At 37.4% G+C, this 12,494-nt stretch overlaps 2 protein-coding genes across 2 annotated transcripts; one reads left to right on the plus strand and one right to left on the minus strand.

Moving 5' to 3' along the window:
- Nucleotides 1-669: 669 nt before the first annotated feature.
- On the plus strand, nucleotides 670-5,026 carry LOC113307537 (protein NEDD1-like). The gene is made up of 10 exons (XM_026555969.1): nucleotides 670-1,089; nucleotides 1,170-1,282; nucleotides 1,434-1,691; nucleotides 1,809-1,919; nucleotides 2,105-2,170; nucleotides 2,322-2,543; nucleotides 2,775-3,362; nucleotides 3,601-4,059; nucleotides 4,182-4,364; nucleotides 4,445-5,026. The coding sequence occupies exons 1-10, from the start codon at nucleotides 930-932 to the stop codon at nucleotides 4,556-4,558; spliced, it is 2,274 nt and encodes a 757-aa protein (XP_026411754.1). The 5' UTR covers nucleotides 670-929; the 3' UTR covers nucleotides 4,559-5,026.
- Nucleotides 4,994-9,713, minus strand: LOC113307538 (serine/threonine-protein kinase ATG1c-like). The gene is made up of 13 exons (XM_026555971.1): nucleotides 9,341-9,713; nucleotides 8,762-8,879; nucleotides 8,616-8,674; nucleotides 8,200-8,264; nucleotides 7,954-8,047; nucleotides 7,791-7,871; nucleotides 7,595-7,703; nucleotides 7,421-7,493; nucleotides 6,970-7,295; nucleotides 6,505-6,845; nucleotides 5,777-6,077; nucleotides 5,548-5,618; nucleotides 4,994-5,437 (listed from the first exon to the last, which is right to left on the minus strand). Exons 1-13 carry the CDS (start codon nucleotides 9,578-9,580, stop codon nucleotides 5,222-5,224), a joined length of 2,094 nt encoding a protein of 697 aa, XP_026411756.1. The 5' UTR covers nucleotides 9,581-9,713; the 3' UTR covers nucleotides 4,994-5,221.
- Between the last annotated feature and the right edge of the window lie 2,781 nt (nucleotides 9,714-12,494).

The raw sequence follows: 12,494 nt of genomic DNA on the forward strand, positions 1-12,494 counted from the left end.
AAAAAAAAAACACAAGCAACTACTGATGCATAGTTTCCTAAAGTTTGATACGTATAAATATTAATGTTTTTTCAATTTTCGTTATCAAAACTAGTCATAAAAACTTAAGTGATTATTAATTTATTTATAAAGTATTTATAAATATTATTAGTAATTATTAATTTATAAAATATTTGGGACCTATAAATACTTAAGTGAGATTTTTGAAACGTATTAAATTATTATATTATCGAAATTATTATTTTAGACTATAGGTCCAAGAAGGGACTAAGAAATTTTATTATTTTAGCGAGATTATTATTTTAGCGAGTATTAATTTACAGAGATTCTACTGTGTGTTCCTCTTATAGGACTCTACATTCCTACAAGAAATGAACACAATTCGAGATGTATAAAATGACCATCTACCTCTTTGAATATCAGAGTGTTCATAGATCCTTCCTCATTATAATTTACCAAACACTTAACTAATTTGCTTCCACGGTACGACGCAGTACAACACGACGTGTGAGCGCTTTTCTAAAACTCAGGACAATACCAAACTTACAGTATGAAAGCACGATTGCTAGAGGTGGATGCCGTTATTAACTGGGCGGGTACTAATCCAGTATTGGGCTTCATTAGTTTGGAATAAGGGAATGTATGCGTCCAACTCATCTGTCACTTTGTGCATTTTCAAAATTCACTTCCCTTGTTCTCTCTCTTGTGGGTAGGGTTTCGAAATCAAACCAAATCAAAAGTTCCAACGAGGGAAAATAAAAATAAAAAGGAAGAGAAAGATAATTAGAAGAAAAAACGGTATTCCGGATCAAGATTTATGAATTTATTAAGGCGTTATTGGGTGGGAGTTACGGACATTTGGCGGAATCAATTAATTTCATTTTTCTTAATTTTAGAGTGATTTTGAAGAACCCTAAAAACCCCAGAAAATGAACCTAGTGGAATCATCAATGGCTTACTTGGCTGCTTCCGGAAGTGACACGGTCAAATTATTCGATGTTTCAGAAGATGCGGACCGAGATCCATGTATATTGAGTTATACGCCTTCACCAGGATCACAAGTGAACTCCGTCAAGTGGAATCACACTAGTAAGACATCATTTTGTAATCATTTTCATTGTAATTACTAATTTTTACATTTTTCTCTAATTTTGGTTTACTTCTTACAGATTTAGTTGTTGCCAGTGGTGGAGATGATAATAAGATTTCGTTGTGGCAGAAAAATGGTCAAAGTTTGGGTACCATCCCACTTTCTGGTGTTGATAGTGGAGATAACATGGAGGTAATATCTTTTTTTCTTTCTTTTTTGGATTTTGTATTAGATAATATATACAGTTATAAAATTGCAGACTATGTTTGGACTTGAGAAATGTGATTGAGCTGTGGGTTCTATGACTCGTAAATTTAGTGACTGGGTTTGCTATTAACTGCAGGAATCGATTTCTACTATCAGCTTTAGCAACAAGAGTTCTAGGTATATATGTTCTGGAGGAAGTGGTCAAGTTGTAAGGATATGGGATTTGCAAAAAAAACGTTGTATCAAAAAGTTGACGGGTCACACTGATACCATTACGGGGGCAATCTACAATTGCAAAGATGAGCAATTAGCATCTATTAGTCTAAAGGGTGATCTCATTCTTCATAATCTTGCATTTGAAGCAAAGACTGAGCTGAAGGACCCAAATGGACAGGTTGTTTTTGTTGTTTCTGGCGTGTTTGTTAGTAGGATTCTAGCATTTCAGGTGGTTGTTTGGGTTTCTCTTGTTTTCTGAAACCTCTATTTCTTTGCTGGTTATGTTTAAGATCAGGTATTAAGAGTGCTTGATTATTCTAGAATTAGTCGCCACCTCTTGGTAACTGCTGGTGATGATGGTTCTGTGCACCTGTGGGATACAGCAGCACGTAATTCAAAGCCAAAGGTCTGTTGCCAGTATTCTTATTTAGTTAGATTATGTCTATTACTGTACCATTTCCCCTCAAACTTCAGTATTATTAGTATGATCATTAGTAGTCATATTTGTGTTATGTTTGTTTGTTTCCCCTGAAAATGATTTGAGCTAGAAGATGTTTATTAATTTAATCATGTCAAGTTTTATTGTTATAGGCGTCTTGGCTAAAGCAGCATTCAGCACCAACAACTGGGGTCAGCTTTTCTCCAACAAATGATAAGGTGTCATTCTTCGTACCATACTGTTTATTGTCTCCTTGATTATACACTGACTGGAGAAAAGGAATTTTGATGCTCGTGCTCTGTATTTTATATTCCAAAAAGGTCTAATAAAGATTAGCTAATCCCTTGTTCTTCTTTTATTTTATGTCAGATGATTGCTACTGTAGGTCTCGACAAAAAATTATATACGTATGATTGTGGGACTAAAAGACCCCCAATTTGTATGTCATATGAGGCACCTTTCACTTCGCTGGCATATAGAGATGATGGTTGGACGCTGGCTGCTGGAACAAATAATGGGCAAGTGGTTTTCTATGATATTCGTGGGAAACGGCAACCTATTACAGCGCTCCGGGCTTATAGTAACTCAGAGGTGAAACTAATCTTTTAATTGCTATTTCAGTTTTTTCTTTTATGCCGGAACTCTTTATGATGAATTTTATCTCATGTATGCTGTTACTGGCGCACCATCTTCCCCTTCCAGTAGTCATATTCCTGATTATCATTCCAGATGTTCAAGACTTCATCTTTCAGTTTCCCTACATATATTTTACCTTTATTCCCCATCCAATGCTAAGTACTAAGTATTTTTAGTTTTCATCAGGCTGTTACAAGTTTATGCTGGCAAAGGTTGAAACCTATTATCGTGAATGAAAGTAATTGTACTGCTGAGACTGCTCTCCTGGGAGGTGCTGGCGAAGATTCAGTACTAATGCCAGATCCACTTCCCTCTGTATCATCCTCGACTGTTTCTACGTCGACATCATTGCCTGGGTCCAGAAATAGCGGGCGATCGGGTCTTCCTGGGGATGCATTTTCTCTTACAGCAGCTAATGGTGTGTCAATGTCAAACAATCTATTCATGTCCACCGCAGAGGAGACACCTCATAAGAATCACCTTTGGACGGGTGGAACTTTGTCGAGATTAAAAGCACCTCATACTGCTTATAATAACTTCAAAGACGACATGGAAGTATTTTCCCCACTTGTGGATGTTCAACCAATCACACCATCGCTTGATAAGCTGTGGGATGGTCATGATGAGGCTAGGAAAGATCATTTATCAGCCGACAGAAAACCTACAGCTCTGCTATTCCCATCATCAATCAGGAGATTTCCTTTCGCAGATGATGTGGGTTCGAATTCTTCTCATCCAGTCTTTGATTGGAAAACCAGTTCAACTCCTAGACAGGTTTGATACTCTATTTCTAAAGTTTGTTGGTAGTAATGTACATTGTTTCTTAAAGCTGGGTACCAGATTATTTTAGTAGTACAATTCTAGGGATTTACCTAGTTTTCGTGGATTTAGCCTATTGCTTAATATTTGAATAAGGATGTCAGTCTCAGGGTTTGACTCGAAAAGTGCTTTGTCCCTCGAGGGATTGGATTCCTTTCTTGAAATTTCTAACAACGCTTGCTCCATAATGCAGGAGGACGTTCGCTCTTCCTTATTACACTTAGGGTCTACTCCTACTGCATCTTGCAGGAGTGAAGAGTCTTTTGCTTCCACTCCTCCTGAAGCTTGGGGTGGTGAGAGTCTGACTGATAAATTCGATAGCCTCCGCCAGCCAGTTACCTTAAATGTTGGGCCGAGCTACACGAACCTGCGCAGCAACAGTAGTGTTTCTTCAAATCAAGAGAGCTCCTCCACATCCTCCTTCGGATTTGCAGAACATGCTCGTTTTAGTTCCGTAGCTACATCGCTTGGTACAAAAATCAGCTCTCCTCAGAATGTTGAGTCTCCAAGATCACCTGCACTACCTCGAAGGTTTTCCACATATGCAGAGAGATTAAGCACTACCTCATCTTTCAGTGACGGAGCAGCCCTGACGTCTGGCTCACCAAAAGCAAAGAAAACAGGAACTGAGACACGTGAAGAGCTCGTATCTGTAAGATAACAGAACATGATCTTATTCTAGTCTCTTAATTTAAATAGTCTGGGTTTTAATATATTGGCGAGTTTGTCCGTGTTTTTCTTGGTTACATAATAGAAAGAAACTGTGCGTAACAGGGCTCTACATCACAGCAACAGAGGGACACACCGCAGCCAGATTTGCAACAGGCGACGTCTCCTTTTGCAGTTCAACTAGTCCAGCGCCTTCTTGAAGAAAAACTTTCATCAGTCCAGAAATCAAATCATGAGGACATGAGGAACCTTCATATCGAGCTCTTAAGACAGTTTCACATGCAGGAGGTATATTTGGGATGAACCAAACTAGCTTTCTTGATAAGTTAATCCGTCTGACAAGCTGTTTTGATGTTTTTTTTCTCCAGATACAGACAGCAAGTCATATAAACTCCCTTCAGGAAAATATAGTCGAGTTGGTGAAGGTAGTTCAATCTCTTCAGAAAGAAGTGCAGCAACTTCGCCAATCCCAATCACTTTGAATAACCCATCTCTTATTCATTTTCCCCCCCGGTAGTAGTGGTTTGCTGGTTTTATTTTTCCAATTGAATTTGCCATTCAGCCATTGGTATGTCCTGGTAATAGATGGATGAAAGTGTCTTAGAGAGACGCTTTATAAGCTTTGCATTTCTAACTGGAGCAAAAATTATGGGGAGATGTCTCGTGTCATTTTATTAACTTCATTTGTACAGTTAGTGTGGTGTGATCAGCTGCAAGGCTTTGTTTTGATCAAGATTTGTGTTGGTTTCATATTTACACAGTTGTATGTGTTGGTGAAAACTCTATTTCGACCGCACTTCCGTTGGGAAAACAGAAAGACGTGGCTAGTCCAAAACCTAGTAGATGTCTTGCAAATTATACAAGCTTTCTCGACTTTTTACTACTTGAGTTGTTTCTGTCCATGAATATTGTATATAATGTTAAATTAGATTAATATTGTATTAAAAGAAGCTCAATGGCAAGTGACTAAGTAGAAGGTTTTTCAAGTCTATCATACTATCCCACATAAACATAATCCAAGAGGTGGTCAAAAGAATATTCTGTACAATTTAATGGTTGAAACTAATGAAAATGTTTATGCACATCCAGAGGTCTGTAAAAAAAACCTCTCTAGTTGGTTTTCAAGGTGGGCATGGTTCTTCTTCTCATCTGAGAAGGTTCATCCTATGAGATTTTGACCGACTTTGCCTGCTGTTCAAGATATCAATGTAGGTTCGAAGTCGAATGCGGTCCGTATTTGTGAGGAAGAAAGGAGGGTTGAGAATCAGTGAGGGAGCTTCCACCAGAAGGAAAACAAGCAAACGTACAGCTCTTGAATACAAGGAATATGCCGTCTCAGTTGCACCGTAGAGTTCATCAACCTGCAAAATTAAAACAGGAAGAGTTTTCATTAATTATAATAATTTCATCTCAAAATCCTCTAACATTTGAGTGATTTGTTAAAGAGCATGACAAATAAAGAAAGACTTACAGCGCCACTTCTGCCCAGTGCAAGGGCAGATTGGTATATAGTCTCCAGGGCGTCTGGCATTTCCAAGCTCCCTGCAATAAATTAAGGCAAATTTGTCATCTAAAAACTAGGGAGGCAAACAACAGCATTTTATCCACAATCATCAAATGACAAAAACCCAAGCTTACTATACGTAAATATAAAGTAACCCCAAAGAGTATACAAATACGAATAAGACAGGAATAAGCACCATCAATTGGGTCCAGAGATTTTGATAGTTCCTCTGCTTGTCCAACTTCAAAAAGAAAATCCCTCTCAATCTGTGAGCAGACAGCCTGTGGCCCTTGAGCATCCATGTTCTCAGGACTTTCTCGGGAATCTGAATAACTATGCTTCCTATAGGTGCTTCTCCTGACTCGAGCACTCTCTTGGTTCGGACTTCCTTCAAGAACTGAAGCCGCATGTGTATGGCATATATGCAATGCTTGTTTCCAAACTGCTAGGATTACCAGCTGAATTGAGAAAGCTTCTAATTGCTTGCCTGCTTCCACCTATAGAATATAGGAACGTAGTGTAAGAACCACAACAAGGCTGAATTTAGAAGCTTTTAGAAGCTATGTGGAAATTGCCAAGTAGACAGCAACAGCAACAGATTCAAAAGGACAAATGGCAGGCATGCACAGTAATAACACACATTCAAATTGGATATTCAAAACAATTTTTCTAATATCTGATCCATGATCCAACTACTATAAACCACCGCGATCGCAATATCCCACACGTGGTAGATCGATTCCCTATGTATCCTTCCACACTTCTTTGGCGTAGGATAAATTATCCATCTCGCAGTATCAAAATTCATAGAACATCAATACCAAATAAATTTAACAGCATGCATGACTATGTTGTCATGCATTGATGCCAGCAGCAGTTTCTATGTAAATACTAGAATATATTCTGTGCACATAACCATAATACCTTGTCATTCACTAGTTCCCTGATGGCGGATGCACATCGTCGCAATGACCTAATTCTCGTCAATGGGTGAGCTGATGGCTGCTCCAAAGAGTCTCCTATATCCATGGATCCATGCGATCCCGAAGGTGTAGAGCTGCGACTTTCCAAGCTTTCAAAACCACAAGTGTTAATTCCCGCGGCACCAATAATTGGCACTGGTGCACTGGTACTATTAACAGGTTTAACAGGGACGCTCTCTGCTTTACACGGGAGTTTATGCTGCCTGGTGGATGAAGACGGTACCTCCAATGGAGGGCCAGGCACAACAACATACTCCTCATCAATGAACTCTGAATCCCAAACTGCAGAGTCCTTACAAGTAACATACTAAATTAAGCAGGAGGAGGAGTAACATTTAATAACACAATGCGACAATATTAAAAGGGTAACATATTAAAATGAGAAGTAAAGAACTGGTGATAGCACCTTCAGGACAGGCCTTTGCTGGTCTTTGGCTCATTGAAGTGATGGGTTTTTTCACGTTTGCCTCTGGAGATCTGCGGTCCTCAATCTTAAAACCGATACTTCCAATTTTAGGGGGAGTACTACTAAATCGGGAACTGGGAGCACTACCCACGTTCCTAGAAGTGTTTGAGGCAGTTGCTATCTTATCACCTTCTTTGCCAAGATAAAATCCATAAGTACACCTCATCGAGTTCCGTGTTGCAGGGGACGACGGGATTGGATCGTCATCCAGAATAAATGGCAGATTATCATCTGGAGAACTTCCTTCCACGTGCCTTGAGGAACTACTGCATTCCATGAGGGAAAGCATCAGTTGTCAGTGCTGTGTCACTACTGCATCATCATTTTAATAGATAGGAAATGAAATACCATTAAGCAGATATTGGATAGGGATATCAAAATGTTATCTAACCTGAATGATTCCTGTGATTGTTTTTGAGGAAGAAATGGGTGGTTAAAAAATTCTTCAAATGTCAATCGCTCCACTGTATACGTGCCAATCCAAGGAAACAAAGACAAAGAAAGATACTCAGTAAAAATACACACACAACGATATTATGGCACAGCTGAAATAACACCTAAGTACCTGGATTACGGCGTAACAACTTCTGACATAAATCGATACAGTCAGAAGTTAAATCTTTACTGTCTTGAGGGAAGCACAACTCATTCGATTTCAATATGTTCTGCAGCAACTGCGCAAATTCACTTGGTTAAAGCAACCACACGCCACAATGAACAGTTACTAAGGTACATAAGTAAATATCATGAGGAAATTGAACCTGAATTGGATTATTTCCATTGAATGGGGTATTCCCAGTTACAAGCTGAAATAAGATAGCACCAACACTCCACAGATCTGCCTGTGTAACCAGTTTAAGGTGAGTGACAGAATCGCGGGGGAATTTGGATTGCAACAAGTAAATAGAAGTGATAAGCTGTCACCTTTGCGTCATACTTCTGGAGTTGCATTATTTCTGGAGCCATGTAGAGAGGAGAACCACAAAGTGTTTCGGCTAGACCTCTAGGCTGTAGAGATCTACGAAAAAATAATAACTATTAATTTAAGAAATGAAGAGTTTAGAGATTATGCCTTACATTGGGGAATATTCTTATTGGTTTTCGAACTCCAGATCAGGAACCCAATAGTTATCAAGGAGGATGAGATTCAGTGCAGCATATATGTCTTACCTTGCAAAGCCGAAATCTGCAATTTTCAGTACAGCCTGATTGTCATTTGTGGTAAGGAGGAGATTCTGTCCAAAAAGAAAAATAATAGAAATTACAGACAGCCATTCTTGCAAAAGTTTAAGAGTGTCAAAATTCAATAAATAGCAGTTCCCGTACATTATTCCATGAACCCTGGTGAAGTGAGAGTTCCTGATATTCCCCATTACAAAAGGTATTTATTAACTATCAAATTTTCACTGCTAAAAGACTACGCAGTTAGCAAATCTAATAGCATCCATTCTATCCGTTATCAGTGGGAAAAAAATGAAAACCCGTAACAGACATCAAATAAGTGAATGAACATCGTTATTATCGTTGTTCATAATTAAGTTAGCAACACATTGATTAAACGAACATTAAACAAGACTAAAACTAACCTGTGGTTTTAAATCTCGGTGAATAAGATTGTTCTGGCGAAGGATTTGCAAACCAGCAGCTGTTAGCACAATAAAATATTACAGATGAATTCAATCCATTACCACGAAAATTAGGAATTTCACTAACAGATAGCTAAGGTACAAACCTAGCTGTTTCATAAAATGTTTTGCAGTATCTTCTGGTATTCTTTCATGACGTTGTATATACCTAGACAGGTCCCCTCCTCTGCAGTACTCCAGCACGAGATTTATTCTTCCTGGAACCTATTTAATTTTCACCAACAACACAAACAAAAGAAACCCAATTACATTTTTGAACGAGTTCTTTCACATTATACAACAAGATAACATATCCACTATAGTCACATAAATAAACTTGAATTCATGGATGTAGCTTTCTTACAAAAGTGGATGTAGCTCATGTTCTATCTATCCCTCTTGGATGTGTGCCAACAACCTACTTTTGGTTTGACTCATGGCTGCCTATTGCATACACCATCATTATTCAAACTTTCACAACTCAAATCAATATCCTTTAAGGACCATGTCTCATTTGATGGTTCAAGCTAGAACCTAAACTTGAAAAGAAACCTCACGAACCCTGAAAATTCAATCCCTTGTGACTCTGATTAACCACCTACTACTAATTCTACACTATCAGATTCTTGTCTTATGGGATAAATCATGAAAATCAAAACTTTGACACTGAAAACAGAAAAACATACCTCAATAATATCAAACAAGCGAATGATATTAGGGTGATTAATCTTCCTCAAAATCTCAATCTCTTGTAACAAATTGTCTTGTAATTTCTTACTCAATCGATCCATAACAATTTCCTTAATAGCAACTTCCAACCCATGAACTCTATGTCTTGCATGCCATACAACAGAGAAAGATCCAGACCCAATTTGTTTACCTACTATGTAATCTCCAACAACCCTAGCTCTAGTTTGATTCATCATCAAAATCAATTCGAAGAAGAAACCCTAATTCTAAAAAAGAGTAATAATAATATTTTACAGAGTAGAGTGGATAAGAAGAAAGATTTGGTCCGGTGTTATGGCTAAGGAGGGAAATGGGGGAGGGAGGGAGGGAATTTGATTACGTTAAATCAAGTAATAATAATGTTATGGTGTTGTAATCATGATACTTACTTTAATTAATTATAATTATTAGTGGTTTAATTTTATAGTATTTATGATCAATGATTGGCATGGTTCTTCTGTTCTTTACTCAGATTTCTGTTTGCCACTACGTGTAAGCATCTTAACCAGGATTCATGAGGGAAAATTATGGGAGAAAATTGGATAGATGAACGAATGACATTTTGGCCAAATCTCTAATGGTCCTTCCAGTCTACTTGACTCAAATCAAAGACAAGTTATCCCGGGCACGTTGTCGGATGCTTATATTTTGAATTCTTTTGTTTTTTTTTTGTTTTTTTTAAGGAAGCATGAGTTTTATCAAGCTAAAAGAGAATACACTAGGGTATGTGATACTCAATTAATTATTGGTAGAATAGGGCATCCAACTCAAAACCAATTGGTAATGAATGGAGCGGTCATTCTATATTATATTTAAGTTAATTAAACGGATTATACCGATGTGTGACTATTTGTCCTTTCACGGTTATCAATTATATTTGGATAGGCATGTCAGGAATTTTCAGCAATGTGAGAAGCAGTACGCGGATCATAATTATGTTGGAGGTAAATGTGGGAGTTGGCGAGGTGAATATGGTCTAGGTTGTTAGGGATCTGTAAGCCTTGGATGATTGCTTTCCCCAAGAAATGTTGTATTTTAGGTGGTACGGTGCCTTAGGAACTTGGTTGTTGGTTTCAATGCAATTGGTCCAAAGTGTTAGTCAAGGATTTGAATCCGGAAGACACATGTCTGTTTTCTTTTTCCTGCGTGATTCATAGTGAATCCTTTGCCTTGATTCTTTAGCTGAATGAGTACCAGTAGCGTCTCAGTCAATGTAGTTAATATCGGTCGTAGCGCTCGATAAGATACAAATTTATCGTGTTTCGACCTTTAACCTGGATGATACGCAAGATATTGACGATACATGAATATTCCGACCATATCGGGCCGCTGATATCGTTAAGAATATAAATGTAATTATTAACAATATTTTTTTTTGTCTTTTTATTTTATTTTTTCTTCCAAAACAAATATTACGTTTGTGAATGTTATAGGTTATCAAGTGAAATTAGTTTAACTGATGTTTTTACGTTATAAACGTCTTTCCATTAATTTTAAACTTCGAGTAATATGATACCCGTCTATCCATCTACCTATAAAATTACAAAGTTAATTGTGTATCATCATAAGATCCAATATAATCATTTGTGTAGGTGTGTCGCACCTCACTGATACGGACCGATACACGATATTAACTACTTTGATCTCAGTTATGGAAAGATCTACAATAATGTGATAGAAATCCCTCCTCAAACGAGACGCCAACTTCAGAATGAGAGGATGCTGCGGAAGTTTAGGTTGCACAAGTCATGTCGCAGTTGGGAAAGAAAGTCTATCTTCGTCTTCAATGGCCCGAGTCAACCTTAAAGATGTTCTTTATATGAAAACACTTATGATTGTTACGGGTACAAAGTTGAAGTTACTAAACTTGTACTAATAGTAAACTTTACTAATGTTTATAAAAACCCTGGGCTACAATTAGGCTTAAGGGATTAATATAAATATATGATAAGTGACATACAACCAATGATAAAGACTAATTAAATCTGCATTAGATACACAAACTAGATAAAATCAAGGAAATGTGGGAGTACAAGACGGAAAATAAAATGGAATTAAAATTTCAACCTAATAACATGGAAAAGCTAACCCAAAAGACAAAATTAACTAAATATAAAAGATAGAGAGTTCACTGGCCCAACGCATAATATTAATTTTGTTCATATATTAATTATGTATTTCTCATGAAGATCAAGCTTTTGGGATGTTACTGATGTTGTAGAGTGTGAATTTTTGGCTGATGAGGGTTTTTCAGTTTCAGTACAATGTTCTGTGGTAAAATTGTTGGTTCTTGTTGGGCGAGTTTGACTATAATCCATGCAGACAGGTATGCGAATCCCCAGTCGTTCGCAAGGTACGAAAACACGTCATGAGTCAAGGAATCAAAAAATATTGCCAATAAATCCACCTCTGGTGTTATCCACATGAGTAACAAATCAAATATGGTGATACATGTCCAGTGTTGCCCTAACTCTCATAGGAAGCAATCATTTATGATTTTAGATCGGGGAGTCATGAGCAATATTTTCCTAAAGGAACCCATAAATCTTCGAACGTTTTTGATACAACCACCATCTCTAGGTTCAGATCCATAAAATAAAATCATGCCCCCTCCGATATACACCAAAAAAAAAAGTTCTCTCTAGGTTCCCACCAAAAAAATCACCCAAAAAACAGACCTTGATCCTTGTTGAAGCACATGAACAAACTCAAGATATTAACTAGAAATCTAAACAGAAACTTGTTAAAGCACTTCTCGGTCGAACTCGCAAGTTTTGTTATCTCAAGCTTGTTATCAATTTTAGATCCACAAAACTATATCTTGATTTCAAGTCTACTAAAATCAAGTATCAGACTAGGATTAGAGTATGGGTAGTTGAGTATCAGATGTCACTGGATAACCCTCGACGATTAAAGACTAAAGATCATTCGAAGATATTTGAAGAACTTCATTGACAAAGAGGTATATGAAGACTTGACCATCCTATTTAATCATGACATTTACCTTTCGATTTTTATGAGATTATGTCGTATGAATTTAGTAGATTTAATATTGCAAAGAGGAAATTTCGAGTCAAGCTGTCTTGATTAAATCTTTCGAGATATGATTCA

Source organism: Papaver somniferum, chromosome 9 (assembly GCF_003573695.1).
Source record: "Papaver somniferum cultivar HN1 chromosome 9, ASM357369v1, whole genome shotgun sequence".
NCBI lineage: Eukaryota > Viridiplantae > Streptophyta > Magnoliopsida > Ranunculales > Papaveraceae > Papaver > Papaver somniferum.